At 57.1% G+C, this 27,440-nt stretch overlaps 1 protein-coding gene across 1 annotated transcript in view; it reads left to right on the plus strand.

Annotated features, from left to right (window-relative positions):
• The window catches only part of LOC102246441 (CUGBP Elav-like family member 4), a 159,209-nt gene that overhangs the window by 129,223 nt on the left and 2,546 nt on the right, over nt 1-27,440 (plus strand). The window contains exons 3-10 of the mRNA XM_014540585.1: nt 6,331-6,410; nt 6,799-6,942; nt 7,841-7,988; nt 9,708-9,857; nt 13,651-13,716; nt 14,688-14,771; nt 18,630-18,713; nt 23,750-23,919. Coding sequence (XP_014396071.1) covers nt 6,331-6,410; nt 6,799-6,942; nt 7,841-7,988; nt 9,708-9,857; nt 13,651-13,716; nt 14,688-14,771; nt 18,630-18,713; nt 23,750-23,877 — 884 coding nt within the window. The 3' untranslated portion in view covers nt 23,878-23,919. The remainder of the gene's footprint in view (nt 1-6,330; nt 6,411-6,798; nt 6,943-7,840; nt 7,989-9,707; nt 9,858-13,650; nt 13,717-14,687; nt 14,772-18,629; nt 18,714-23,749; nt 23,920-27,440) is intronic.

Raw genomic sequence — 27,440 nt, forward strand, 5'->3', positions numbered from 1 at the left:
CCCCTGTGCAGCCAGCGAGATGCCACCGGCCATGGGTGGAGGCGGGGCACCACCCTGAAACTTCCCTCCTAGGGCCTGTCCTAAACCTGCCCTGGGTGCCTGCTTCTCTGTTGCCTGGGCTCTGTTTCCTTTTAAAATGCAAACCGCTCCGGCGAGCCCTGTTCCTCCCCGACTGCCTGCCTGAATGAGGAGCAGGACTGGCTCCTCAGAGGAAGAAATCCCATCTTGTCAGAGTGCCCATGGCTTCCTGGAGGCGGAGGTGGAGGTGGTACCCACTGCTCGCTATAGGCTGGGAAACAAGCTCAAAGTTCAGTTGAGGTTCTGAGAAAATACAGGAGCCTGGAGGCCAGAGGATGGGGATAGGGGTGTGTTGGTGGGAGAGGGAGCAGGCATGGAAAAGCAAAGGCGGCCTTCTGCAGGACCCCCTCTGGAGAGCTCGGCCACAGGCAGTGGCCACTGGGGAGCAGGTGGAAAGAGCCGCCAAAGAGGGTGTTCCACCTTTCAAACTGTTCTAATTCTGCTGTGGCCTGGAGCCCCTGCACCTGCCCCTGGGCAGCATGACTCCAGCCCACCTCCTCTTGGAAGCCTTCCGGGTGTTCCCATTCCCCTACCCCACAGGCCCCTTCTGCCTGTTGTCCAGAGCTATTGCATGTGACAGCCAGGCCTGCTGCCTCCCCGACCCGCCGCTCATGGGAAGGGAGTGGGGGGCTGCATGGCAGAGCCTGAGCCAGAGACTGGATTCTCCAGGGATCTGAGAACCATGCACCCCCACCTCATACACACCCATTGAAAGAGTAACCCCCGCCTCCCATGCCCTGGCTGGTTTGGCTCAGTGGATAGAGCGTTGGCCTGAGAACTGAAGGGGGTCCCAGGTTCGATTCTGGTCAAGGGCACATTCCCAGGTGGCAGGCTCAATCCCCAGTAGGGGGCGTGCAGGAGGCAGCCGATCAGTGATTCTTCTTTTGATGTTTCTAACTCTCTCTCCCTCTCCCTTCCTCTCTGAAATCAATAAAAATCCTTCCTCTAAATCAATAAAAATATATATTTTTTTAAAAATAAAAAGTAACTAACCCCACCCCACACACAAAAAAAATTGGAAATCAAGAAGGGCTCCTGAGAATCATCTCAGACTCTGTTCAGCCAAGTCCCAGGCACACAGTAAGCACCCAATAACTGCTAAAGGTGTGACCAGAGGGTAGACCCAGGATGGGTGGCAGGTGCTCTGGTCCAGTCCCTCCTGAGGTGGCCACAAACACCTTCACCTGGCAGAGCTGGGTAGTTTTCTCATCTGTTATTTGATTGGTTTCCCCCATCCATAGCTCTTTAGTGTGTGTGTGGGGGCGGGGGGGGAGGTGTATAGACTATGCACATTCCCAAAAGTGGCGGCAGGACATCTGGGCACAGGGAGCTGAGTTGCCCTCTCCTGGTTCAGGCAGGGCTGTTGCCCAGCCCTTCTGGGGCATCACACACCTGCTCCCCAGAACCCCAGGTGTTCCTTTAGCCATGCAGACACTGGCACTCACATTTTCAAGGAGCAGGAAGGCAGCAGCAAGGGGTTATAGGATCAGGAAGTCAAGAGACTGGGTTTAGTCTGAATCCCTGATTTGTACCCTAGAGCTTCCTTTCTGCCCCAACTTCCTCATTTTAAAAGGTGGGGTCCTTGGTGTTTCCTGGGTTCCTGCCCATCTCTGCCATTCTGTGCCTTGCTCCCCCTGGGGAGGGCACCAGTTCCGGGAGCCACTGTGTGCAGCCCTGCTGGCCTCTGTCTTGTTTGGGAACCTGTTTCTGATGGATGGTCTGTCTCCCTGTCTGGATGTCAGCTCCGGTGAGCAGACTCACCTCTCTTGTTCGCTGTCCTAGAAGCAATGCTCGGAACAGTGTCTGGCACAGAGAAGGTGCTCAGCAAATAGTTGTTGAATGACTGCAAAAGGCTTTGTTGAATGACAGCCAGTACTTTGCTGTGCCAGCCACTGGGCCCTGCCCCAAGGGTCAGCAAGTGAGCATAACGCAGCCCCCTGCCCTCAGCTGGACTCTGCTGAGAGGACGATACAGAGCTGTAACCCCGCCTCCACTTGCTCACCATGTGTCTGGATCCCACGCAGTCTCAGCGACCTCCCACCCAGGGGCATCTTCAACCCACCTCCAGCCTGGCTCTGAGATCTCTCCTGGCCTCACCTCCCTTCGAGGTGGCCTGCACGGCCTGGTTCCAGCGGCACCTACCTGAACAGCTCAGAGGAGCAGTGACACCCCTCATACCCAGCAACGGGCTCAGGCTGAGGGCTCACGGAGGAGAGTGAGAACCCCACAGCCTCACCATGACCCCGGGACCCTGATCTCTCAGGCAGGTGGGCTGCAGTCAGAGACTACTCAGCCTGTCCCAGAAGGTGGGGGTCTGTGTCGTGTGGGAGGAGGAAGAAACTGGCTGAGGAAACTGAGCCATTCTCTGAGGTTCTCACTAGTTTGGTATCAGATCCGAGACACCAGCCAAATGGTGACATTGGTCATCTGAAGGCACAGCTTGGGGACAGCCCCTTGGGAACGTGCCCAGAGGGAGAGGAGGACACAGGGGGTGGGAGGATTTGGAGAAGTTGTCCATCTCAGCTGGTCAGCCACAGCCAGAGTCTGGTCCGACCTGTTACTTAAGTGCTAGCCCCAATGTGGACTCTCTGACCTTTCCCCTCTATGACCTCTGTCTCCTCAAGGCAGGGCAGGGCAAACAAGAGGCCTCCATTTCCTCCTCCTCCTAGATAGAGAGCCCCAAGTGATGATTGTCACCACAGTCATTGCTGCTGGCCAGGCTCTCCTGCAGCACCTCCTGGTGCATCCACCCATGAGGAGGCCTCCTTATTCCAGCTTTATTGACCTAAAGGCCAAGGTGGGAGCAGCTGACAGCTGGGATGAGGGGTTGCTGGGGTCCAAGCCAGGGCCTGGGCCAGAAGGAGGAGATCTGCCCTTGGACTCAGAGTCCTTCCAGCCCCTGGTCTGAAAGACAAGGCTTGGATTCACTCACCCAGTGACAGAAGCCAATTGGAAATTGCAGAGGGCACAACATGAACTCGTTCTCAGGTCCTAGAAACAAACCAGCCTTTGCATTGGGTGGGGTCACTTAAGCACCCCTGGAGGAAGGGAGTCTGCAGCCAGGGTCCTTTGGTTTCCACAGCCTTCTAGAAGGTCAGGAGGTTGCAGCTTCCCTGGGGAAACCCAGCCAGCCAGGAAGAGGACAGCCTGGCCCCCTTCATGTTGGAAAGATTTCAAGAAGGAAGGACCCAGGCCTAGAACTGCTAACTGCGCAGTGAAGGGAGATTTCATGGGAGGGGAGAAGGAAATAGCAAAAAAAACAAACAAACAAAAAATCAAACCCTGGGAAAAGGGAAGTGGCTGATAGAAAGGCACGTGTGGATGAATTTTAATGCAATCAGAAAGCTGTCATAATGATAATAAAGGGATATATTCAGACACCAGGAGAGAAGGCAGGGAGGCGTGGTCCCACATTTAAATCAGGCACAGGCTAGGAGGGCCTTCTCTTCACTCCCTTTTTCCTTCCCAGGGAATTTCTAAGCAGGAGGGCCTGGTATTAGGGGGTGGTTTTCACTTCTTTGTCTTTCTGAAAATCCTGTTAATGGGGAACCTTTAGAAGGCCTTGGCAGTGGGATGGGGTGCACTGCCTGGGCCTGGAAAGGAGTTTCAGTTACTCCAAGAGAGGCTTTAAAAGCTCCCAGCTCATCTCAGGTCAAGTGCTGCGCTTCTGAGAGTTAGACATGAGCCTCCCACCTCCTCTCCTCTGCCCCGCCCTCTCCTCCTGCAGGTCTCTCCTCCCTGCTCTCTGTCTATTTCTGATTCCTTTTATCTGTCCATCTTCACCGTTTTCCCTCCCTCTCTGCTCCTAACCCCATCTCCTGCCATCCCTCCTCAGCCTCACCCCTTTTTACTGTCTCTTTCCCTTTCTCTTGGTGTCCCAGTCTTTGCCCCCCAGCCCAGAGCTGGAGTTGGTGAGCCCTGGAGATAAGACAGGGGCATGCCCAGCCCTGCCAAGGCCCAGAAGCCTGGTTGAGTGGGCAGGCTGGGGCAGTTGGCAGGGTGGGGCCTTCAGGCCCCCAGCTTTGGCTAAAGCCCTCCCGTGGTGGAGGTCCAGGCTAGTGCGCCCTAACCCAGAACTAGTAACAGGAACTGATGCCTGCAGGGTGTGGAAGGAGTAGGAACCCAGGGCCACCTCATGATGATGACATGCCCAGTGCTGGGTGCTCTGGGTGAGGCGGACCAGCAGGGCAGCGGTTAGGGCTTCCTGAAGAGGAGGAGTCTGGGGTGGCTTGTGAAGGAGAGCTGGGGCCCGGAGGTTTCCTGCTTCGCTCGAGACACCAGGGCAGCCCTCAGCTCTATGTGAACTCTCCTGGCTGTGGGTGAGGGGGCTCTCTGGGGCAGGAGGTACCCACTGCCCTGGATACAGAGGGACATGGTCCCAGAGTGCCCCTGCCTTCCAAGAAAACCATCAACACATGACCCATTGCAGCTTTGGGGGTGGGGGATACATTTCTGTAGCCTTAGCTGCCTGTGCCCTTGTGTGCCAGTCACTCAACCGTCTGTAGACATCTAGTGAGTGCCTGCTGAGTGCTGCCGCCACAGGGCCCCTGTTCCAGCTACTGAGGCTGCATAACAATGTAGCCTAGAGTGAGGGGTATGATACAACCGTTTATTATGCTCTCGGATTTGGTGGGTCAGGAACTCAGACGGGGCACAGCATGGAAGGCCTGTCTCTGCTCTAGGATGTCTGGGCCTCTGCTGGAAAACTCAAAGGCTGGGCCAGGAGTCATCCGGGGACTCATTCACTTCAAAGTCTGGTGGTTGGTGTTGGCTGTCAGCTGGGGCCTCGGTTCCTTTCTGTGTGCACCCACCGTGTGGGCCCCTGGGGTGTTCGTCACAGCGTGGTGTCTGGCTGCTACAGGGCAAGCGTCCCCCAAAGAGAGATCTGAGTGGAAACTGATCCCTTTTATGACGTAGCCTTGGAAGTCAGCGGGCATCACTTCTGCTGTTCTTGCTTGGTTAGAGCAGTCACAGCCTCACCCAGATTCAAGGGAAGGGGACATGGACCCCAGCCTCTCAGTGGGAGGTGTGACGTCATGTTTAAATAAGAACGTGCAGGGTGGGAAATCTTTTTAAAGTCGTGGCGATCTGTCAGCCTAAACACAGAGCTGAATTGTGTCAACAAACCACTTGGTACTCAACACAAGTGTGGGGAAGCTGCTGGGGGAACCCAGTCTTCAGGCTCTCCAAAAGTGCCCAGGGCTGAATTTTGCAGCATGAACAAATAGGAAGCCCTGAACCAAGGAGGTGAAAACATGTGAGATAGAAAGGAGACGTGTCCCATGGAATGGCATAGAGCATTCACTCATTCTAGCACTCTGTCCCCAGGGCCTACTGTGTGCCAGGTGCTGCTGCTCCAGGAGGGCCTACTATGTGCCAGGTGCTGCTGCTCCAGGAGAGGCCCAGTCTCTTCCCCAGGGAACATAGGGGTGGTGAGGGGGAGGAGGGGCACTGGCAGGGAGCTAGACAGAAACCAACTATACAGGCAAAACATGAAATAATTATCTTTCAAAAATCAGGCCATGAGAGTGAGGGGCTGAGACAGAGAATAAAGGAGAGGTGGAAGGAGGGGCTTTGATGAGGAAGCAATATTTAAACTGAGACCTAGAAGAAGAGAAGGAATCAGCCTTGTGATGTGGAGGGCACCCCAGGCAGAGGGACCAGCATATGCAAAGGCCCTGTGGCAGACTTGCTTGTTGTGAGTTAATTTTGGCAGCTGTGAGTGAAGGTAGATGAGGAAGAGGGTGTGTCTGAGACGAGGGAAGAAGGGACCTCAGGACTGCATGAATGACCCCTGTGCCTAGGTGAGTGGCCAGGCCCATGGCCTTGCTCCCTCGTTGTGCGACAGGAGGGGGCAGAGTCGCTGCAATCCAGCTCCCCCTTCACCCAACCCTTTCCGCTGGCTTGGCCCTCCCTCTACCTCTAGCCCTTACCCCAGTCTTCTCTGCCCCACTAGCTAAGCCCCACCCCAACCACGCCCGCTCCCTGCTACCCTCCTGCCCCTGGGGTCTGAGCCCCGCCTCGCTTTGCCCAGCTTCTCCCTCCCCGGAAACCCTTCTCCTCCCGCCGTGCCCGGTTCCCCCACCCCCACCCCCGGCGGGGCGGTGGAACGAGGTCTTTCTCTGTCTCTGCTTCTCGGTGGCTCCCCTTTCCTCTCGGTCTTTCTCTCTCCTGCCGCCTCTCCGCCCTCGCCCTGGCCTCCCTCTGGGCCCTGGGCCCTGGGCCCTGGCTCAGCCCCGCCTGTCCCCCCAGGGTGCGCCTTTGTGAAGTACTCTTCCCACGCCGAGGCGCAAGCCGCCATCAACGCGCTGCATGGCAGCCAGACCATGCCGGTGAGTTCGGCCACCCCTGGGTGGGGCTGGAACGCGGGCAGAGGCCAGGTGACACCCCTGCCCATCCCAGAGCGCCCGCAGGGCCCTGCCCACCCTTGCACCGTCCCTACCATGCAAAACCCTGGCCGCGCTGCTCACTGCCTCCGCATGAGACAGGAAGGCATTACCACTATCCCATATCTCAGACAGGGACACTGAGGCCAGACATGTAAGGAACTGGCCCGCCGTACAGTTAAGACCCCAGACCCCTGGGCGAGCGCCGTCCCGCAGCCCCCAGAAGCGCCTCCCCAGAGGAGAGGGAGGGCCTAGGTCAGGGGCACGGACAGCTGGACAGCTGGGAGCGGAGGCAGCTAGGGCAGGTGGGCCTCACGCGCAGTCCCGGCTACAGGGAGCCTCGTCCAGTCTGGTGGTCAAGTTCGCCGACACTGACAAGGAGCGCACGATGCGGCGAATGCAGCAGATGGCTGGCCAGATGGGCATGTTCAACCCCATGGCCATCCCGTTCGGGGCCTACGGCGCCTACGCACAGGCAGTAAGTGAGGGCGCAGACGGGGGTGGGGGTGTATGGGCAGGGGTTCTTGGCTAACTCTGCTCAGAACCCCAGAGCAGGGACACCTCTCTTTGCCAGGGGAGCCCTGTGTTTCTGGCCCTGGGGAGTGGGAATGAACCTGGGGGGGGGGGGTAGAAGCCAGAGAGGGCTGAGGGAAGTGTGGTTCAGTCCAGGGTGGCTGACAGGAGTGGTGGTTTGCTGCCCTGGTTCTTAAGGAGCAGGGCAGCAAGGTGGGTTATCCTGAATGCTCCCCTGCTAGTCAAGCTCTAGGAAGCACCAATGGAAGTGGGGAGAGAGGTTGAAGTGTTTGGGTGTCACCACCCACCCCTGCCCCCATTCATGGAAGGGTGTGCTGGGCCTCTGGTCGCTCCTGGCAGGGGTCCTGTGTGGCTCCTCAGAGCCCATCACACCAATGCTTCTGCTGCAGTCCCCCATTTCCTCCCCCCAGCCCCTGGCTTGCCAACTTCGTCCTTCCACCTTGGGTCCTTCTTGGCCAGCTTCTCCCCTAAGCTGCCTCCCAGATTTGTAGCCACAACCCCCACTGGTGCCATCCACTCCCATGGCATCGGTGCCCATGCAGGCCTCATCCACTGGTAGTCTGTCTCAAAAATGTTCTAATCTCAGGGGAATCAAGGGAAGGCGGGATGTGAGCCCCATGAAGACTTTGGAATAGTTAGCTCTTTGGGGGTGGTTTCTAATAGTCTTTGAGAGCTAGGGCAGCAATGGGGGAGACATCGGGGTTCTCTGGGGGGTGGGGAGCTGTGTCTGAGCTCCCTGGGGTTCAGGGCCTAGGAGGCTGGTGTCCAGGAGCTGAGCCCCCTGGTGGGAGGGTTGCCCCCCCTGGAAGCGCATGATATTTTTTCCACTCCTTCTGCCCCAGCTGATGCAGCAGCAAGCGGCACTAATGGCATCAGTCGCGCAGGGCGGCTACCTGAACCCCATGGCTGCCTTCGCCGCCGCCCAGATGCAGCAGATGGCGGCCCTCAACATGAACGGCTTGGCAGCCGCACCCATGACCCCAACCTCAGGTGAGCCAGCAGGTACCAACACAGGACACAGCTGAACCCAGGTCCAGACCTTTTGTTTGGCCAATTTCGGCTACATTGGACCACCTTGTGGCAAACAGCACATGGCATCGGTCCCCATGCAGGCCTCATCTACCAGCAGTTTTGTCTCAAAATGTTCTAATCTCAGGGGAACCAAGGGAAGGTGGGATGTGGGCCCCATAAAGTCCTGTTATGGTTTCAGGGGGGTGGGAATTTCACTCATGTTGTTTTGGAAAGAAATTGACATGAACCCATCTCCCCTTGAGTTCTGAGGGGAGAAGAGCCCTGCCCCTTCTGTGGCCTTGTTTGGTCCCTCGCCCAAGCATAGAAGGGGCTGATTTTTAAATGTCCCTTTAACCCAACATAGACTGACTGGCTTTTTCCAAGAGAGCTACACAACAAGCAAGAGAGAACCACAGAGTTACTAAAGGACAGGGGGGTGGGAAACAGCCCTGCTCACGAAGTGTGTTTTTAATTGGATCCTGGTTAGTATCCAGTTCAGTGATTCTCAACTGGGGCAATAATTTCATGCCTACTCTCTCCCCACCCCAAGGATATCTGGCAATGTCCTGAGACCCTATTGGTTGTTACAACTTGGGGAGGGGAGTGAACTCTGATGTATTAGGTAGAAGCCAGGGTTGCTGCTAAACATCCAACAATGCACAAGACAGCCCCCATGACAAGGAAATGTCTGACCACAAATGTCAATAGTGTCAACATTGAGAAAACCTTGTCTAGTCCCGAGGGCTGGCCCAACAGCCTGGGCTTTCATTCACCAAGCTTCCTCGCTCTCCACACCCAGGTCATAGCAACAGCCTTCCTTACACCCCCAAGCGATTCCTTTCCCAGATAAAGTCCATAAAAAACTGTGCCATCTCTAGGCCCAACTTGAGTACCACCTCATAGCTCTGATCCCCAGTTTAGGGATATTCCTGGACCCAGGCCAGCCTCATGTCCTAGTCCACAGAGAGATCCTGCTTTCTACATGAAGGGAAAGGCCCTTTCCAGCTTTGAGGTCTTAATACAATCACCAAGCCAGCCACCCCTTTGGTTCCACCCACCTGGCATAGAGAGGGCACAATGTATTGTCATCTGACCCTAACTTTACTCTTGCCACTGTGAGCATAACCATAATCTCAACAGGAGGAGGCCAAGGTGTCTACTGTGTATGAATAGGGCTGAGTCTGGACTCTGCAAAGTCCTCTCTCCCTCATTGCAGGGGAGCTCCAGAATTAAGACCTCCTCCACCCACGTAGCAAAACTTCTTCCTGGGGGAGGCAGATCAGCCCCTCCGTGATCCAGGCAAGAGAGCAGAGCCAGCGACTTAGAAGCCTGTTGATGGCTAAACAGGGACTAGCCCATCCTGACTTAGCTGGGGTGAGCAAGAACCACTGGAAAGAACTAAAGGAAGACCAAGTGTGGTCAAATTCAAAGGTATTGAGAATAGTCTATGTACTGTAGTTCCAAGGTTGAGTGGTCAGTGGTCAGGGAAGTCTTCATAGGGTAGGTGGGATCTGGACTCTGCCTTGAAGGGTGGATACAGATGGAAGTGATCCAGGATGTGATTGAGTCGGTGTGTGAATTCCAAGTGTACACCCAGGCCATTGGAGCCAGGAGGTGGAGCTCCATGGGTTGGCCTTTTCTCACCTTTGTTCTTCTTGCCTCCCCTCCTCCTCCACCCTTCCCCATCTCTGAAACCAGGTGGCAGCACCCCTCCGGGCATCACTGCACCAGCCGTGCCTAGCATCCCGTCCCCCATTGGGGTGAACGGCTTCACTGGCCTCCCCCCACAGGCCAATGGGCAACCTGCTGCAGAAGCTGTGTTTGCCAATGGCATCCACCCCTACCCAGGTAAGCACATCTGGCAGCCCTTCCTTACCCGCGCAGCACACCCCTCATCCATTCTGCCGCTGCCCTTGCTGTTACAACCGGGAATGTGTGGCTCCTGCCCTCCGTCCATTCCTTGGTGGAACCCCAAATGTGATCAGGGAGATCAGGGAACCTCTGGTGGGAGAAATCAAGTTCCCATCCTTGGGGAGGTGTCTGTCTGGTAGGTGAGAAAGAATGCATTCCTGGGGCTCCTGCAGGGAGAAAAGAGAAGCGATGTAGTAATTGTACAACCAGAGGCTAGTAACTGCAAATTAATTGAGAGTGAATTTGACCTATAAGAAGTCATGGGACAGAAGCTAAAATAATAAGTATACTTAGTGTTAAGTAGGAAAAGACTCTTTGGGAAAGGAAAGGGAAATACGTAGATTGACATTCTGGTGGGTACATACTGGAGTACACACAACCCCTATCAGCACATCGCACATAGGGTCAGGACCTTGGACAGCTCCCAGGTCCTGCTTTGATTAGTTCTGACACACAAGATCCGGGAGGCCAGGGCCTGATTAACTCTGTTCCTCTCAAACTTAGCAGCTCTTTCATGGTGGGACTGTCCAGTTGACTTAAGCAGCTCCAATCTCTGGCCTTGAGGATGGATAGAGCAGGAGAGCTGAGCCCGAAGCCCTGTGGTAGACTAGCAAGGGACAATGTCTCAGAGATGCGGGGAGTGCTGTCCTCCTTCCTAGAGGGCAGATGACAAAGTTGCAGAGTCCCTATGAGTACAAGTAAGTGCCCAGTCTGTGCTGGATGGAAGGGGACCCCCAGAAGGCGGGCAGGATGGGGGGCCTCTCCCCTGGGAGGTCAAAGTCCAGTCAGGAACACAATATACGTCGACAGAATTTTGAAAGAATAAGCAGAATGTAATCTGATCAAGAGTGAATGTTTCCATTGTGAGGCGCTAAAGATTTCAAAGGAAGGGAGGGTTCTATAGGCTGAAGAAGCCCAGCAGAGCTGCCTTACAGGAGGCTCAGACGGACGTTGACAATGGGTAGGAATTGGAAAGGAGAGGACGGACAAACCAGGGGCACATCCTAGGGAGCGGCTGTCCTGGAGGCCCAGCGGGAGGAGGGGCCTTCCTGGTGGGCCAGGGATGGTGAGGTTGGCCCAACCAGAGCAGAGGAGGTCTGCTTGAGGTGGGTCAGCCGTGGGCGGCAGAGTAACGCTGCCCACTCTGGTTGTCCATCAGAATCCACTGTGTGGCTTTGTAAAACCACAGAAGCCCGGCGGTTGTGATTTCAGTGTCTGCTAATGATTTCAGGAGTGAGGCCCAGACCTCCAGAAAATATAAAAATTCCAGCAGCGACAGAGGGCAAGTCCCTGTGCTAGAGAAAACCAAAGGAGAATGTGCTGACTTTGAACTTGGAGTTGTGCTTGTTTTGTCTTAGTGTTTGCCCCTCAACTCACCTCTCAGTGCACAGAGAGGAGGCCAGAGAAGCCTAGAGAGAGAAGCGGCAGGGCCCTGGGTCTGGAGTTGTTTCAGGATGAAGAGTCCAGGCTGGCAAGGGAGGCAGCTCAGGGGCTGGGCAGCTGGAGGTGGGAGTGGGCCCACCAATCTCAGGTTCCTGGGCTCCGCCTGCCTCAGGCTCATGGGCTGGGAGATACAGTCCCCGCACATCTGGGTGGTTTCATTCCCCCGCCTCCGTGCCCACAAGCCCATCTGGAGCTCTGGATTTTGACAAACCTGTTCTTTCCCCACCCCCACCAGCATCTGTGAGCTATTTCCCTCGTGGACTTTGGAACTGTTTCTCTCCCCCATTTGTAACAATCTGCCATATCCCATAAACAATTCCCTGCCGGAGCAGGAGGGAGGGGTGGAGGGAAGGAAAGGAGAAAAGTAGTACATTAAAAAAATTAATTTACCATCTTTAAATGCGGAGTTTGGAGCCGCTGTAATGAGCGAGATCCTTCAAAATGTTCACTCTTTGGCAGTTACTAATGAGGTCATTAAGCAGAGAAGTAGAGAGGGTCTCAGAAATGCCTTCCTCCACTTCCTAGCCCCAGGTAGCTTCCCCGCTCTCCCCTCTCCTCATCGAGATCATGTTGAAAGCACATAGTGTGGCCTTTACTGCCACATAACACCCCTGCAGGGGTGTCTCTATAAATGTTAAGGATGATTCCTTCTTTCCTATGTCACAGTATTTGCTGAGCACTTGCTATGATCCTGGCACTGTGCATGTGTGAGTGTGTATATGTGTGTGTGTGTGTGGGGGGGGGTGGTGTCGCGGCTGTCATGTGAGTTGTGCAGGTTTTATGTTACACAGGGCACCACACTGTGTGCCAGAGATAGAGACAACTCTTTCTTTAATTTGCATAAAGGCAGGATGTGGTTGAGGGGCTGGGGAGACCAAGAGCCGAGGTGGGTTTCCCTCCAGAGAACTGAGGCAGAGTCAGGGAGAGGGAGCAGCAGGGAGGAGAGGACACCCCCAAGCACCACCACTACCACCTCCGCACTGGCAGGTCCTGGCTCCAGGCCCCACGAGCGGAGGGAAGAGAGGGACAGGGCTAGGATCCGACTTCAGCCACCCCTCTGAGCAGCCCTGGCCCAGCTCCCCTGCTGCAGCCCTCAGTCCTTAAGCATCTCTGCCCTGTGATTTCCCTGGCTGCCCTGAGGTCCAGGTGCTATTGTTGGAGTGGGATGTTACTGAAGCTCAGAAACAGGAGCTCAGGAAGGAAGTGGGGAATTCTTCCTGGTCTACAAGGCCCCTAAGTCTGGCACTGCCAGTTAGCTTGGCGACCAAGGTCACCAGGCAGGTAAGTCCCGATGGTTTTCTTTCTGCCTCCTTGTGTTACCCAGTTTTCTCTGAACTTACTGTGGCTAGGTCTGTCCCCACCCACCTCTCCAGGCCTCTGAGGCCAGCCTACTTCCACTAGCCATCGCCACCAAAGGCAGTGCCCACTGTTGGCCTTGCACTAGGCTTCGGCCCACAGCCTCTAAGACCCAGCAGAGGCAACAGAAGTGGACCAAGCCTTCCGCAGCCTGGCTGCCCTCAGTTCTTGCCCAAGTGTCAGCATGAGGGCCCTCTTCTCGCACCGGGCAGTAGACATCCAAGAGTCACAAATTCGGGCTGGAGGAAGGTCCTTGGCCTGCTGGTTCCTCAGTGTCTGTGGGCACCACTCCTCTCCCAGCCCACAGGCAGGTCTCATCTGTGTGGCCAGTCCTGCCCAAGGTGTCTTAGCCACGGCCTGGGGATGGAAGCCTCGGGCCTTGTGCCAACTCCATAGACTACAGGAGAGGGTCCCTCTGCCTGAGCAGCCATGGGTGGCCCAGGAGGACAGAGTGGCAGGGTGAGGCCCCCCCTGTGCCTTCCTTTCACCAGCTGGGTTCTGCCCCCGGACTTCTGCTAAGGGCAGTGAGGATGAGACCAGCCTCCTGACAGCCTCTTGCCCACTTTCCACAGCCCTTCTCCTGGGCCAGGTCCCTCATGTGTCCCCACTGGCCAAGCCCCTCATGGCCAAGCTTCTGGCATCTTCTTCCCAGCCCTTCCCAGCCTTCTGCATAAAGCATCTGTCTCCCCCCACCCCAGGCCAGCTGCAGGCTGCATCCCCCAGCCAGGGGGGCAACCTCCACCCTACTAAGGGCCCTGGACTGGAGAAGGGGGAACCCCAGCAAGGCAGGCACTCAGATGACCTGCCCCAGGGCAGACACCACAGTGCTTGGGAAGGGCAATGCAGCCACGGTGCCATCTCCATGGGCGTGGTGGGGGAGGGGCTGGCTTGGGGGGGCATCACTGACCTCTGCCCCTTGGCTCCCCTGCAGCGCAGAGTCCCACGGCCGCGGACCCCCTGCAGCAGGCCTACGCGGGAGTGCAGCAATATGCAGGTCGTTAGTACCCGCGCGTGCCCACTGCTCCCCCAGCCCTGCTCATCCCCACCTAGGCCTGGGCCAGGCACTGTAGGGGAGGGAGACGGGGGGTGGGGGGGGAGCTGAGGTGAAAGGAGGGAGGGCTATACTCCCAGAGGCCCCTGCTTCAGGCTGCCACCCTCTCGCAGGCCCCTAGCATTCCGGCAGTCTCCCATGGTGCCCTTGGAGAGGTGGGTGGTCAGAACTTCAGGCCAGGTGAGCCAGGCTGAAGTGTTGACCTTGCAGTTATCATCTTTGAGGCCAGATTTCCTTCCCATGGGGCTGCCAAATCAGTGTGTCTAGTTTATCCAGCACCAAGCCACACAGCAGCATGGGGTGGGGAGGGTGGGGGCTGGGGTGCCGCCCACCGCAGTCCACAGTCCACAATTGCCGGTCCTGGAAGCTTAGATGCCTGGGTTTGAGAAAAGGAGAGGCCCTGGAGGGGAAGCAGTTCAACCTTCCGTGCCCCCCACCCCTCCTGCCAGGTAGTGGGAGTTGGTGTGAGCAAGGCTGAGCAAGCAGGGAGGATAGGCAGCCAGAGGTAGAAAAAGGAGGGGTAGATGGCCTTGGGTCACTGAATGGGAAGGGGACCAGCCACTATAGAAAGCCCAAGGCAAGCTGTTAGTCATGCTTCTCTCACTCCCACCCCTGGGCCGGGCAGCACGCACACACACACAAACACGCACACACACACACCTGTGTACATACAAACACAAACACGCACACACCTGTGCACACACACACTTCTCATCTTCACTGCGCGCTTCTCCTTTACTCCTGAGCGCCAGCTTTATCTTACGTGGCTGCACTAAAGTGCACTTTTGACTGGTCTGCTTTTACTGCTCAACACTGAAATGTCTCTTCCTTCTTGCCTCTCACCCTGTCTCTCCGTGTGGCTGTCGTCTCGCTGTCGTCATGTCTTGCTCTCTTGCCTCTTCTCTTTGGCCCTCCAGCAGCCGCCTACCCTGCTGCCTATGGTCAGATAAGCCAGGCCTTCCCTCAGCCGCCTCCAATGATCCCCCAGCAACAGCGAGAAGGTGAGTCTGTAAGCCGGGCTCCCAGGCCCTTCCCCGTCCCCTTCTTCCCCCAAAGAGGCTGCTCCTGGGTCTTCGGTAGGCGTTTTGTTGGAAAAATGACCAAGTTTGTGTGCTGTGTTGAGGTGAGGGAAGAGGGCAGGATTGTGAGACGCGGCGCTCTCCAATGCAGCATGAGGTGGGCTTCTCGGGGCAGCTCTGCAAACCCCAGTGGGGAAGGTTAGGAGGGTGGGACCCTGGACAACTTGGGGGCCCAAGAATTCCCCCTCCCCCAGTGGAGAGGAAGGGAAGAAGTAGGGATGCTCACAGCTGGCATGGGGGGGAGGGGGGGAGGGCAACCTATTGTCAGAAGTTTTACCCTCTGGGTGACCAGGCGAGCCAGATGGGGATAGGGGCCCAAGTGCGGGCCTCTGGGGAGACAGAGATCCTGGAGAGCCACATCCAGAGGCCCTGGTGTGACCAGGGTGGGCCAGGCAAGGCCAGTGCCCAGGGAGGCTGAGGCTCATTAAGACCCAGTGTCCTCCCGTTCCTGAGCTGGAGACCTACAGGAGCTGGATAAACAAGCCCGCCCTCGGGGCCCCATGGCCTGCACGAGCTCAGTTTGACAGGGTAGGAACACTAACAAGGTCCTGTCCTCCCCACCCCCATGAAAAGGTCACCCTGCCAGCGAGGCCACCACTGCCCAGTAGCCCACATGGCCAGGGGGTCCACTGGTCTCCAGTGGCCGGCACGAGCTCTTGCCACAGACTGTCCCACTGTCGGGGATAGTTAGTCCTGGGGAGGACATGTGGGTCTGCGGTCCAAACCCCTTTGGTCAGACAGGCCCCAAACAGGCCTAGAGCCTGAAGGGCTGAGGTCCTCCATCTGTGGGCACCTTTAGTCCCCACCGTCTTGCCCTGTTCACTACACCAGACCCTGTGTGGTCAGTTGCCACTGCAGCCTCTCCTCTGGCCTAGGGTCTCCCACGACTGTCCCCATTCTCCCTGAATAGGGTGTCCTGGATGAGCTACACTGGGGACCAGGGCATGGGAGGGGTGAGATGTGAACCCAGATGCCTACAGAGCCACGCTGCGTACAGGGGAGGGCCCACGGCGCTGGGGGTGGGGTTGTGGGGGAAGGCTTCGGCGGGGGCACACAGAGGTAGGGACACAGGCATGCCTGGCGGGAGGGTGGGGGTAGGGGCACAGCAGGAGCAAAGGCATAGGTGTTGCAAAGGGTGAGATGAGCCTGGGGCTGGGGCGATAGGCTGAGGGTGGGTGGAAGCCAGACCGCAGCTGTGTTCAGTGTTGCAAGAGGCATGGATGGAAAAGAAAGCTGTGTTCCTCCAGCCACGGCCTCTTCACATCATGGCCGCTTCCCCCTGTGCAATGCCCTGGAAGTACCAGGGCACACTGGTTGCTGGGGCGGACCTTCCTTCCAGTCCTTGTCTTTGAGTTGAGCCTGAAAGCCAGCAGATGCCTGAATCCCCAGACAGGCCACGGTTCCCCTCAGGGTTGGCTCCATCCCCGGCTCTGCCAGGGGTGCCCTGTGGTCAGGGGTAGGCACTTTCTGTCTCTGGAGCTCCATTTCGCCATTTTGCAGAAGGCTGGGCTGGACCAGATTGATCTCCAAGTCCTGCTGGTTACGCCATCTGGGTGCTCTAGAACCTGTGAATGAGGGAATACAGTGCAAACTCGGGGCCGCTGGAGTAGGAAAGTGTGTAGGCTCCTTGTTGAGGGGTGAGGGGCAGGGGACTGGTGGGGCTCAGCCACACGCCATGCTGATGGAACGCAATCCACGGGCCTTCCCTTGAAGGCTCCTTGTCTTTCAACGACAACATAACATACACATAAAGCAGCTTGCAGAACTTGAACTTGGAACATGGGCCCCAAGTTCAAGGCAGGTGTCAGCATTGAGAGGAGAGGGAAGCCCTGAAGAATGGGTCTGGGAGGGGAGAAGGCATGTACTGGGGAACTGGGGTGGGGGTGGAGGGTGGATAGGTCAGGAGGGGGCAAATGCACCTGCTCCTAGAGAGCACCCCATCTGGCTGGAGAGAACCTCCTAGACATGAAGGAGAAAGAGCCTCAGAAGGCCGGCCGAGTATGGAATGTGGACTCAGGGAGCCGTGGCAGGGGGCGGGTGTGGGGAGCATCTGGGTGGGGGTCCTAGAGGAGCTGTGGCTTAGATTAGTCCTTCAAGCTGGTTCCTGCCCCATGGGGACTCACATCTAGCTGGGGACCATCAAGGGACACACAGCATGAGCCAGCGAACACACATGGTGGGAGGGGATGGGCTAGGAGAGGGTCGCCAGAGCTTGGGGGACCCAGCACCGGGACCCCAGTGCACACTTGCACCAGTTCTGAACAGTTCTGAATGCTGTAACCTGGCTGTTTGCCTGGGAAACGGCGGTCCAGGGAAGGGACTGGGGTGGGAACCAGGGACCCAGGAGGTCAGCAGCTCAGAGGGCGGCTGTGGGGGTCAGAGGAGTCTTTGGAAGGAGGAAGGCGGAAGGTGGGAGGGGAGAGAAAAGGCAGGGAAGGGCAGAGACTCCAGAACGAGCTCTTTGCTCCAGGACTGGGCTGTCTGGCCTTGCCCTTCCCAGAGAACCGTGGCCATTGGTTCTGGCCGGAGGAGCCGCACAGCCCACGTCGGTGCCTTACAGCCTTCACTTTGAGCTCACGTTAGTTTCCACCAGCTCCCATCAGAACCTCAGCTCGTACACAACTCTGACAAATGCAGCTGTGTCCTTTGCATGTCCTCCGTGGGGTGGAAAGCACTGGAATGACCACACTCTGACAGGTTAAGTCAGAGGTGCCATGCTATGCTTAAGATGGCAGGAAATAGATGAAGTATCAGAGAGATTTCCATTTCAACGAGTTAAAATTGAGCATTTGGGTCGCTTAAAAAGAGAAAAGTAAATCTTCAGCTATCTGGAAATTTCAGAAATCCTTCAGAGTTTCTGGGACATTGGGATTTATGACAGATAGGTAGAGAGAGGAGAAAGCACAGACTGGAGGCAGATAGCCTGGGTCTATATTCTGGCTCCACCTCCTAGTAGCTGTGTGACTTTCGGTAGGTGACTTAACCTCTCTGGGCCTCAGTGTTCTCATCTGTGAAGTGGGGAGGACAAGCTATAGAAGTGGCAGGGCTGTTACTGTAACGAAATGAGGCTCACGGCTAGTCATGGAGCCTGGCTGTGGAGCCCCTCCTGTGCACCTAGCCCACCAGAGGAGGCAGGGTAAATCTTGATTTCTGCCTTTGAGACCAGGGCTGAGTTTGAGAAGGTGGGGCCATTGGGAAGCAGACGGAAAGGAGTGGCTGCAGGCCAGGGAGGAGGCCAGGCTGAGCTCCCACCCCTGGGTGCAGGAGGTGAGATGAAGCTTCCCACCCACTGCACCAGCACCACTGGCGTGCCTGCCCCAGGACAATCCCCTCTGCCCTCCCCTGAGCAGGGGCTGAGCAGGAGGGAGGCCCGCAGCCCCTCCCAGGTCTCCCCACAGCCCCTCCCAGGTCTTCCCTCCTCTGCTTCTCCTCAGCACTTGGTTCCCACTGCCATCAGGCCTGTGTTCACCCCTTTTACTCCATCCCTCCACCCCTGGAGCCCCAGAGTTGCTAGGCAGGCACCCTGTTATAGATCCATTTTGCAGAAAAGGCAACTGAGGCACAGAGAGGTTCAGTGACTTGCCCAGGGGCAGACCAGTGAACAGAGCTCAGACCGTGGGCTCAGCAGCCCCCCTTCTTCTTGGATCTTGGATGAGACCCCCCTTCCTAACCTCGCCCCACCCCTCCCTGCTGCCGCTGCCTAACTCGCTCACCTCTCCTCTGTCTCTCTCTTCCCCCACCCCGCCATCCCTCCTTCCCCGCCCCCTCCCCTCACCGCAGGGCCCGAGGGCTGTAACCTGTTCATCTACCATCTGCCCCAGGAGTTTGGGGATGCTGAGCTGATGCAGATGTTCCTCCCTTTCGGTAATGTCATCTCCTCGAAAGTGTTTGTGGATCGGGCGACTAACCAAAGTAAATGCTTTGGTGGGTAAAGATAACAAACCAACTAGCTTCACCTAGGACAGGGCGGTGCTCGCACCAATTTACCGCAACTGCTTTAACCTCCCCTCACACAGCTCCCCACCCCCACCAGGTGCCCCCTATGGCCCAGCCTCCATCCACCTCCTCTCACTCTTCTTTTCTCTTCTACTTTTGGCTTCTTGGCTTTCCCTGCCCACCTCTCCAGCTCCCCATTCTCCCCTTCCCAGTCCAAGAGCTAGGTTCCCCTCCCTGCTAGGAGTCCCAGTTCCCACCCACCGAGAAGGGGGAGGAGCCACCTTGGGCAGGGGTGGGAGGGGGCAGCCAGCAGAGCAGGCCACCAACACCCACTTTCCCCAAACATCAGAGTGGCCCCTGGATGAAAGCCGAGCCTGATCCTTGTCGGGGCTCTGCCTAGCTGAGGCCCTACCCGCCTCCCCTTGGCTTCCTCCCGTCCACCTCTCTGTCCCTCCCCCCTCCCCCTTCTCTGTCTACCCTGCTCTTTGCTCCCCTCCTGCCATCCAATGAACTCTCCTTCCCCCACCCACCCTCTCAGATCACCAGGCCACACTGTTGAGGAGTCAGGAAGAGGAAAGTGGTCCCTGCCTCAGGAAGCCTCAGGTCTGAGCTTAGATGAAAACCACACCTACTAAACAGCAGTGAACTCTGCAAGGCACCTAGGGATGGAGTGCTGAGAAAGGCAGGTGGATGGCAGTAACGGAAGGGGAGAAAGGGAGGGAGTTCCAGGCAGGGAGGCGAGAATGGACGAGGGCCGTGAGGGGGATGCTGGAGGCTTTGGGGAGAAAGGTGGGTTCAGGGGAGACCATCTGAGAGGGTGGGTCTGTGCTGGGGAGGGCTTGGCCATTCGGATGAGGCTGTTCCAGGTGGTGTGGTAGGCAGTGGGAGATGGTGGGAGGTCCTTGAGCTGAAAGTGATAGAGAGAAGATACAGCTTTCAGGAAAGTTGCCTGGTGGCAGGGTGTTAGGTGGAGGAGGGAGGACTGGGCAGGATCTTGGAGTATGGTTGTCAGGTAAAATATAGGGTGCCCAGTTATATTGGAATTTCAGATAAACAATGGATGCATTTTTAGTATAAGTATGTCCCAAATGTTACCTTCAATGTGGCCCATGCAGTATTTGAGATATATGTATGCTAAACAAGTATTCACTGTTTATCTGAAAGTCCAACTCAACTGGGCATCCTGTGTTTTGATTGGCTTCAGACGTGAAGTCCCACTTCATCCTCACACCTCTCCCCTCCTCTCCTCTCCCACCTACATCAGCCCTTCCTTCTGGGGCCAGAGCCACTCAGTGGTTCACCAAGGACTGAGGAGTCCAGCCCCCAGAGAGCCCAGGTCGTAGCCGGGGGTGATGGAGGGAGAAGGTCTGAGTATAGAGAAGCATCAGGAAGAGCATGTTAAGGAAATTCCAGTTTGGAGACCAACTTGCCAGAACCACGACGGGCCTGAGGTTTAGGGCGCGTGCTCCAGACAGTCAGGATCTGGGCTCCACTGTCCCCTCCCCTGGAGCCTGTGGTACTTCAGTGCACGGAGCTGCCTTCGCAGCTCATTTCTCTTTGGGCGTTGGGAAAGCTAAGCCAGAGAGAACGGCGGGGCTGCTTCTCTCCACGGCGTGACAGGGCTGCTTCTGATGCATTACAGTCACGTGTGTAAGAACCGGAGAGCCTCACCTTTGCCCTGTAGTAGGCCTCAGACGTTGCATGGACCCTAGAACACTGCCAGGAGCCACAGAGTGCTGGCACCTGGGATGGAGCTGCTTGGTCTCCAGCCAAACCCTTGGTCATTTGCTCCGTCCCTGGCTGTCCCTGACATCCGTCTGAGCAACCCAGCTTTTCCAGACTTCCTTAGTCTGCCCAACCACTCCCCTGGCCATTAGCCATTTAAATTCTCCAAGACCAAGGGTTTCCCCCCTGCTTTTTAAAAAATCTTCTGAATACCTCTGCTGTGGCTCTCTCCTTTCTTCCTGAGTGAGCCTCCAGCACTAACATCTTCCACCCGCCTGAAAAAGGACAGTCTCCCACCAGGCCTGCCAGGGCTCCGGTTCACAGGCGAGCCTTCTGCAAGGCTCTCGGTGGCCTTTTGTGTGAGCACCAACCCCGGCACTCACTCGGGGGCAGTCATTTCACTCTCGGAGCGGCAGTGTCCTCATGTGTGAAATAGGACTCGAGCAGTCAGCCCTCCCGGAGGCTCTGAGATGGGATGGTGTGTGTGAGGGACTCGGCCAGAGAGGACCCTCAAGAAGTGCTAGATCTCTCTCTGTTCCCCCAAAGAGGGGGCCGTTTTGTTGTAAATCTGGTCCTATGTTCAGTGAACCCCTCAAAGGCCCCCCTCGCATTTTATAAGCATAAACAGAATCTTCCAGAGGCTTTTTTTTGGTGAGCAATGGGCAGCACACATGGTCGCTAAGTCAAAAGAAGGTCTTGGGGGGAGGGGCACCAAGGTGTGGGAGGCAGGAACTTTCTTGGGGGGCGAGGGGGGGGGTGTGGGAAGGGACTCGGAGAGAAGGAAGGCAGTAACCGTGGGAGATGGTGCCCAGAGCCCCGCCAGTGGGGGACGAGCTCCCTTCCCAGGCTGCTGGCCAGTTAATAAAATTAGTTGAGGAAGAAAAGTTCCCTCGAGCCTGGTGTCCTCCCCAAACCTGGGGCTTCTGGAGACGCCACAGTCTCCCACAAAAGCTGGGCTTTCCTCCTGCGGGGCCCGCTGCCCCTTCTCCCCACTCGGTGGCTGTCCCTCCCTTCACACCACAGCCCTCCAGCCCCTTTTATCTCTCTCAGCCACCAGCGCAGGTGGCCAGGTAGAGCCAGAGCTGGTGGTGCTGGGGGCCCAGCAGAGGAGGGAGGGGTGTAGCTGTCACCCGCAGTGAGGCTCTCTTGTCCCCACAGGTAGAGAGGCTTTGGTTCACCACCCTTCGTAGTCGGGGGAGAGCAGTGTAACAGACACACAATTCACACATCTGCTCTGCTAACAGCTAGACCAGCCTTCAGACATCTAGGTTGGTGGGGAGGGGATGGGTCCTGAGGGGATGAGATGAGAAGGTGGAAGGATTATTCACACTAATCTTCAACTATGGATAATCCCGAATCTCTCCTATCTACTCTGGCATATAGACTTTTACAGACGTTGGTTGTGTTGTGTTGTGTTGGGACCGGCTCTAACCAGTTCCATCTGAGCTCACATGCCCCTGCGGGTGAGAGCACTCACTTGCCCCCCATACACCCTCCCCATCTTCCATGGTACTTGGCTGCAAGAGCAGATGTGAGCAAACACAGGAAGTGTCTGGGGCAAGGGAAAAAGGGCAAAACAGCCACTACCAGGAGAGCAGTGGGGGGACCGCAGGCAGGCCGGAGGTACCAGGGACAATTAACCAAGAAGGCAGCTTCTGCTTCAGTGTGTCTGTACATCTACCCTTTATATGTCTCATACTATTTGGGGACAAGCCCCCAAATGAAGCAGGTTTGCAGGATGGCCTGGGAACTTCACCACGCTTAGTTTTCATACATTTTGTAGGGAGATTTTACAGGAAAAATAAATAAAAGGCAGATTTTACAGGAGAAAAGGCCTCTAAGTCAAATTCCAGGAAATACTAGGTTAAACAAAGAGATAAAGGTTTACTTATTGGAGAATTTGGGGTGGGAGGGGAGGCTTTTATTTGTTAATGAGCCTTGAACTGCCCCCAGAGGGGGCCTGGCTGTACAGCTAGGAGGCCACAGAAAGCCCCCTTTCAAGGAGGCCTGTTAGGGCAGTTCTGGGAAATGCTGATGTAACTCGCAGTAGATGCACTCAAAGTTGCAAAAAGGTGACTTCTAACTGGATTTTGGAACCTGATCCATCTGGGAACTTGGTGTTTCAGAAGGTGACCGGGAGCCATGGATGGTTCTATACCTTGTCCTGGGATGGTGGGGGGGTGGGGCGGGGGGAAAGAAGGGGTAAAAGCACTTCTGCAGGCTCTCAATTGATTTTTGCTGAGAGTGTTAATTTGCACTGTTATTGTTCTAATACTATTATTATTGTTATGGGGGGGTTCCATAGGGGACACATCAGTTGCTTAGTGCAGGCCAAGAGCACTTGCTCTCAGGGCTTGGAATTTTACAGAATAAAAGGGAGATGCCGGCAGCCCCTGGGACGAGGTGGTGGGTTCATGGAAGAGGGTCTGGACTGAATCCCGGTGTCCACCAGGAGCCCGGCTGGGTCCGGCCTCGGCCAGGCCCGGGAGGGGGTGGAGGGGCCGCGAGGACTGCCAGCCTCTGCCCTCCCCTGTGGCCGGGCGGCACTCGCAAAGGGGGTGGCCCCAAACGGCGGCCAAGTTTTCTCCGTGGTGCCTCCCTCCCTCCCCCTCGCACTCCTCTCTCTCCCCAGGCCGGCACCCTGTGCCCTCCCGCTGCCAGGCCCCCTCCTGTCAGGGAGGACAGTGTCCAATAAACCGCCCCTTACCCCAAAGGGAGGAGCCTCTAGCCCCGCCCCTGTCCGGAGGGGGAGGAGACTATAGCCCCGTCCTTGCCCAGAGGGGTGGGGCCTCTAGCCCCGCCCCTTACCCCAAAGGGAGGAGCCTCTAGCCCCGCCCCTGTCCGGAGGGGGAGGAGACTATAGCCCCGTCCTTGCCCAGAGGGGTGGGGCCTCTAGCCCCGCCCCTTACCCCAAAGGGAGGAGCCTCTAGCCCCGCCCCTGTCCGGAGGGGGAGGAGACTATAGCCCCGTCCTTGCCCAGAGGGGTGGGGCCTCTAGCCCCGCCCCTTACCCCAAAGGGAGGAGCCTCTAGCCCCGCCCCTGTCCGGAGGGGGAGGAGACTATAGCCCCGTCCTTGCCCAGAGGGGTGGGGCCTCTAGCCCCGCCCCTTACCCCAAAGGGAGGAGCCTCTAGCCCCGCCCCTTGCCTGGAGGGGGAGGAGACTATCGCGGGCCCCACCGCCCCCTCCGGCCCCGGCGGCCCAGTGGAAACCCAGGCCCTCGTCCCTCGTGTCTCGCCAGGCTTCGTGAGTTTCGACAACCCGGCCAGCGCGCAGACCGCCATCCAGGCCATGAACGGCTTCCAGATCGGCATGAAGAGGCTCAAGGTGCAGCTGAAGCGGCCCAAAGACGCCAATCGCCCGTACTGAGCGCCGGCGGGAGCGTCCCCCGGGGGAGACCAGGACTCGTCCCCGACCTCCGTGGCCTGGACCCGCTGCGCCCGTCTGGACCTGCTCCTTGCCCGGCTCCTAGGGGCCAGGCGCAGAGCAGTGGTCACCCCGAGAAATAGTCATGGCCATCCCCCTGACGCAGAGCCAACGGAGCAGAGTGAGGGGACCGTTCTGAGAAGTGGGGGGCCCTGTGCCTGTGCCTCCTGTTTGCCATATGGCAAGCTCAGCCCTGGGCGCAGAGTAGGTCCTGTGGGGAGCTGTAGCCCTCTGTGGGGCCTCCCTGGCTCCCCCTTCCCCAGCTCTCCTGCCTGGACACTTGATCCCCTCCCCCCTCCAATTCCCCATAGCTCAGCCTGGAGAAGAGGAACAGGGCTTTTCAAAGGGAACTTTACAAAACCGGAGAGGACAGAAGCTGAGGATAGTGATGCTGTACCCCGGGCCATTTCCCTGCCTGCTGTACGAGGCCAGGATGGGTGGGCAGTCGTCACCCTTTCTGCTCAGTCTGGGTCCTGCCTTGAGCTGGAGACACCGTGGGCCACTCCTCTAAGCGGCCACTTGTGCCCCTGAGTGAAGCGGCTGCCTGGGAAAGTGGGGAGGGAGGCGCTATGCCAGGACATCCAAAGTCCTCCTTCAGCCTGCTTGCCCATGGCTGTGAGCTCCTGCAGGGTCCGCGCATTTCTCAGGCCAGAGACAGGCCGCGCAGCCCGCTTCCCCCCATCCCTTCGGCAGTGCTGTGCCCCCAGTGAGACCGGCAAGAGTCCTTGTCCTAAGCAGGGGAGAGAGACAATAAACAATGACGTATGATCAGAGTAAATTCCATAGTGCGTCAGAATTGTTGGCCACGGTTAAATCAGGTAGTCAGGGTAGGCCATCTACCAGAGAGAGTGACATTCAAGTGGAGACTCCAAGAAAGGGAGGCAGGGTCTGAAGGAGTTTCTCCAGGAATCTAAGAGGAAGAAAACAGAAACAGGAAGAATGGGCAAAATTGTGGGCAAGGCCAGGTCTACAGCCAGAACCTCAAGTCCCTGTCCCACTAAGTTCACAACAGGAGCTGGGCCCCACGCTGAGGTGGTTCTGGGTTGGAGGACACTGAGCATCATGTCTGACTCCAGTGGGAGTCCTGTCCCTCCTGCATCCTGCGCTCCTGCACAGGGTCTGCTCTGAGTGTTGGGACACGGGTGCTTTGGGTCTGGCTTGCATGGGGCTGGCCTTCCCTGGCTAGAGCCCCGCTGTGCTTAGGGCCAGCATCCGAATGGCTGTGGCCTGGCCATCATTTCCTCACCCCAGTCATGAGCTGGAGCCTCCCTGGCCTGATTCAAGCTCCCCCATGCTGGCCAGTGACCCTGTGCAGCCACAGGGCTGCGCTCTCAGAGGCTCTTCAGGAGGGCACCCGGGAAGTCCCCCAGCAGGCAGACACGCTGTTCCCTCGTGAAGAGAGCAGTTGGCCCCTCAAGGATTGAATGAGTGTGTGTCTGTGTGTCGGGGCCAAGCGTGTGTGAGATGTGAATGTATGAGAAAGTTCCCTGGATTGAGCTTGAAGGAGGAGGGGCTGTGTGACATGCAGGTTTGGATCCCCAGCACCTAGGACAGCGCCAGGCACTGAAGGGCAGATGGAGGAAAGCTGGGGGCAGGAGCAGAGCAGAGTCCGAGGAGTGGGTACCTTTCAGTGCTCAGGACCAGGGGGTAGGGGGAAAGAGAGGTCTCCAGGGGACCCCTTAGTTGTTCTTGCATAGCCCACACCTGATGGCACTGCCCTCCTCCATTCTGAGGCCTCTCCTCCCACCCAAAGGGACCTGCCAATTAGATATCCTGGGTGGGTCTCAGGGCTGTCTTCCGGAAGGGGGTGGTATTGTAGGGGAGGGTGGCATGTCCGGACTTGGAGGTTATGCAATGGGCCCTGGTCTATGTGAGCAAGAATCCAGGTTGGCCGTTGGCCTGGCAGGCTGGGCAGGGGCTTGGGAGGAAGAGGGGCTGGGAGTTGTTCTGTGAAGGCAGAGCTGAAGCTGGGTTTGGGCTTAAAATAGTCACCTCTCAGCTGCTTTGCAGCTTGTCCACACTGACATTTCACGATCCCAAGCTGCTCTTCAGCCTTCCCTTGAAGGAAAACAAAGCTGAAAGTGGAAGTCAGCTGGGCTGCGTGTAGAAGCCTGGTGGGTGGGGAACCCTGCAGATAAACCTGATGCTTGAGTACCAAAGGGGAGGGGGCTGGGGAGCAAGGTTAAGGGTAACCATGACAAGGGGATAGAACTGGGGACCCCACCCTGGGCCAGCATCCCTGGGTGGGGGCAAAGGACCGTGAAATGGTGAGGAAACAACTCAAAGTGAAGAGAAGGGAATCCAGCCTCAGCCACCTAGGGCTCTGCCCGTAAAGAAGGCAGGCCAGGGCTGTGCGATGGTCAGCCAACAAGGCTGTACAGGGAGGGCTGAGGTTGTAAAGGGATGGAGAAGGAGGAGGGGGGTTAGGGGAGGTCAGCAGAGCGAAAGTGACAGCAGCAGAGAGAGATCTGGGGCCACAGCACTCCCTTTCTGGGGAACTGTCCTTGTATCACCTGCCCTGCAGGGCGCCCTGCAGTCTTCCGCCTTATCCTGCTGCAGCTGCAGAGCCTCCTAAAGGCTCCCTGTGCCCAGAGCAGCCTCCCTTTGGCCACATGGGCCTCCCAGGGAGCAAAGCTCAGGGTGGGAGGTGATCGGGACATGATTAGTGCCAGGGCATGTGTATAGATTCCTAGGAACGTTGATGTGATTTCCTCTAAACTGAAAACTCAGGGTATTCCTGTTCTGAGGAAAGAGGGTTGAGGCAGAGCGGAAGGGGACAGGATTATAACATCATGCAGTGGGTTCGCTTGTAGTGGAGGCTCCCTTCCCTGGAGACGGTGGCCCAGGTGGGACCCGAAGGGTGGGAGGGCCAAGTTGCTGCCAGTGTGGACTGTACTGTGGCAGCAAAGTATCTCATGGATGGACCTCATGGGTCCAACAGCCACCTTAGCCAGCCTCTGACCTACCTGGCCATCAGGTCACCTGACAGGCTCCCCCTGCTGGTCCACAGGCTGAAGCCACAGGAGGCTGGGGAGGTGAGGAGAGCCCGGCACCTGGGGGAGAGAGAAAGAATCAAGGGTGATAGAAAGCAGAGACGTGCTGCCGAGCTGCTTGCCAGCCAAGGTGGTTTTAAGGGGCTGTTTTATTTTTTTCTGGCCCCCTCGCCAAACTGCCCCCGCCCCCACCCCCCTTCCCAACGCATGATGGATGCCCTCAGTGGCCCTGTGTGAGGTCCTGCTGCTGTTCACAGTGTACCATGTGTCTGCATAAACAACCGTGCGTGTATGTGTGTGTGTTGATGTGCCCATGTCGTCTGTCTGCCGCTTCCTCCATCCTTTGAGTTCTTTTCAGTTCTCTTATGATTTGACTGCTGTTCTCTCATCTGAGCTGTTAGATTGACGCTGTGGTCTGGTGCTGTATAAATATTTTTCCTTTTAATTTTGTTTTAACTTCTTCCTTGCCCTCCTTCACCCTCCACCCAACTCTCCCTGCCCTCCCACACTCCC

This window comes from Myotis brandtii, unplaced genomic scaffold (assembly GCF_000412655.1).
Source record: "Myotis brandtii unplaced genomic scaffold, ASM41265v1 scaffold248, whole genome shotgun sequence".
In the NCBI taxonomy this organism is placed as follows: Eukaryota; Metazoa; Chordata; class Mammalia; order Chiroptera; family Vespertilionidae; genus Myotis; species Myotis brandtii.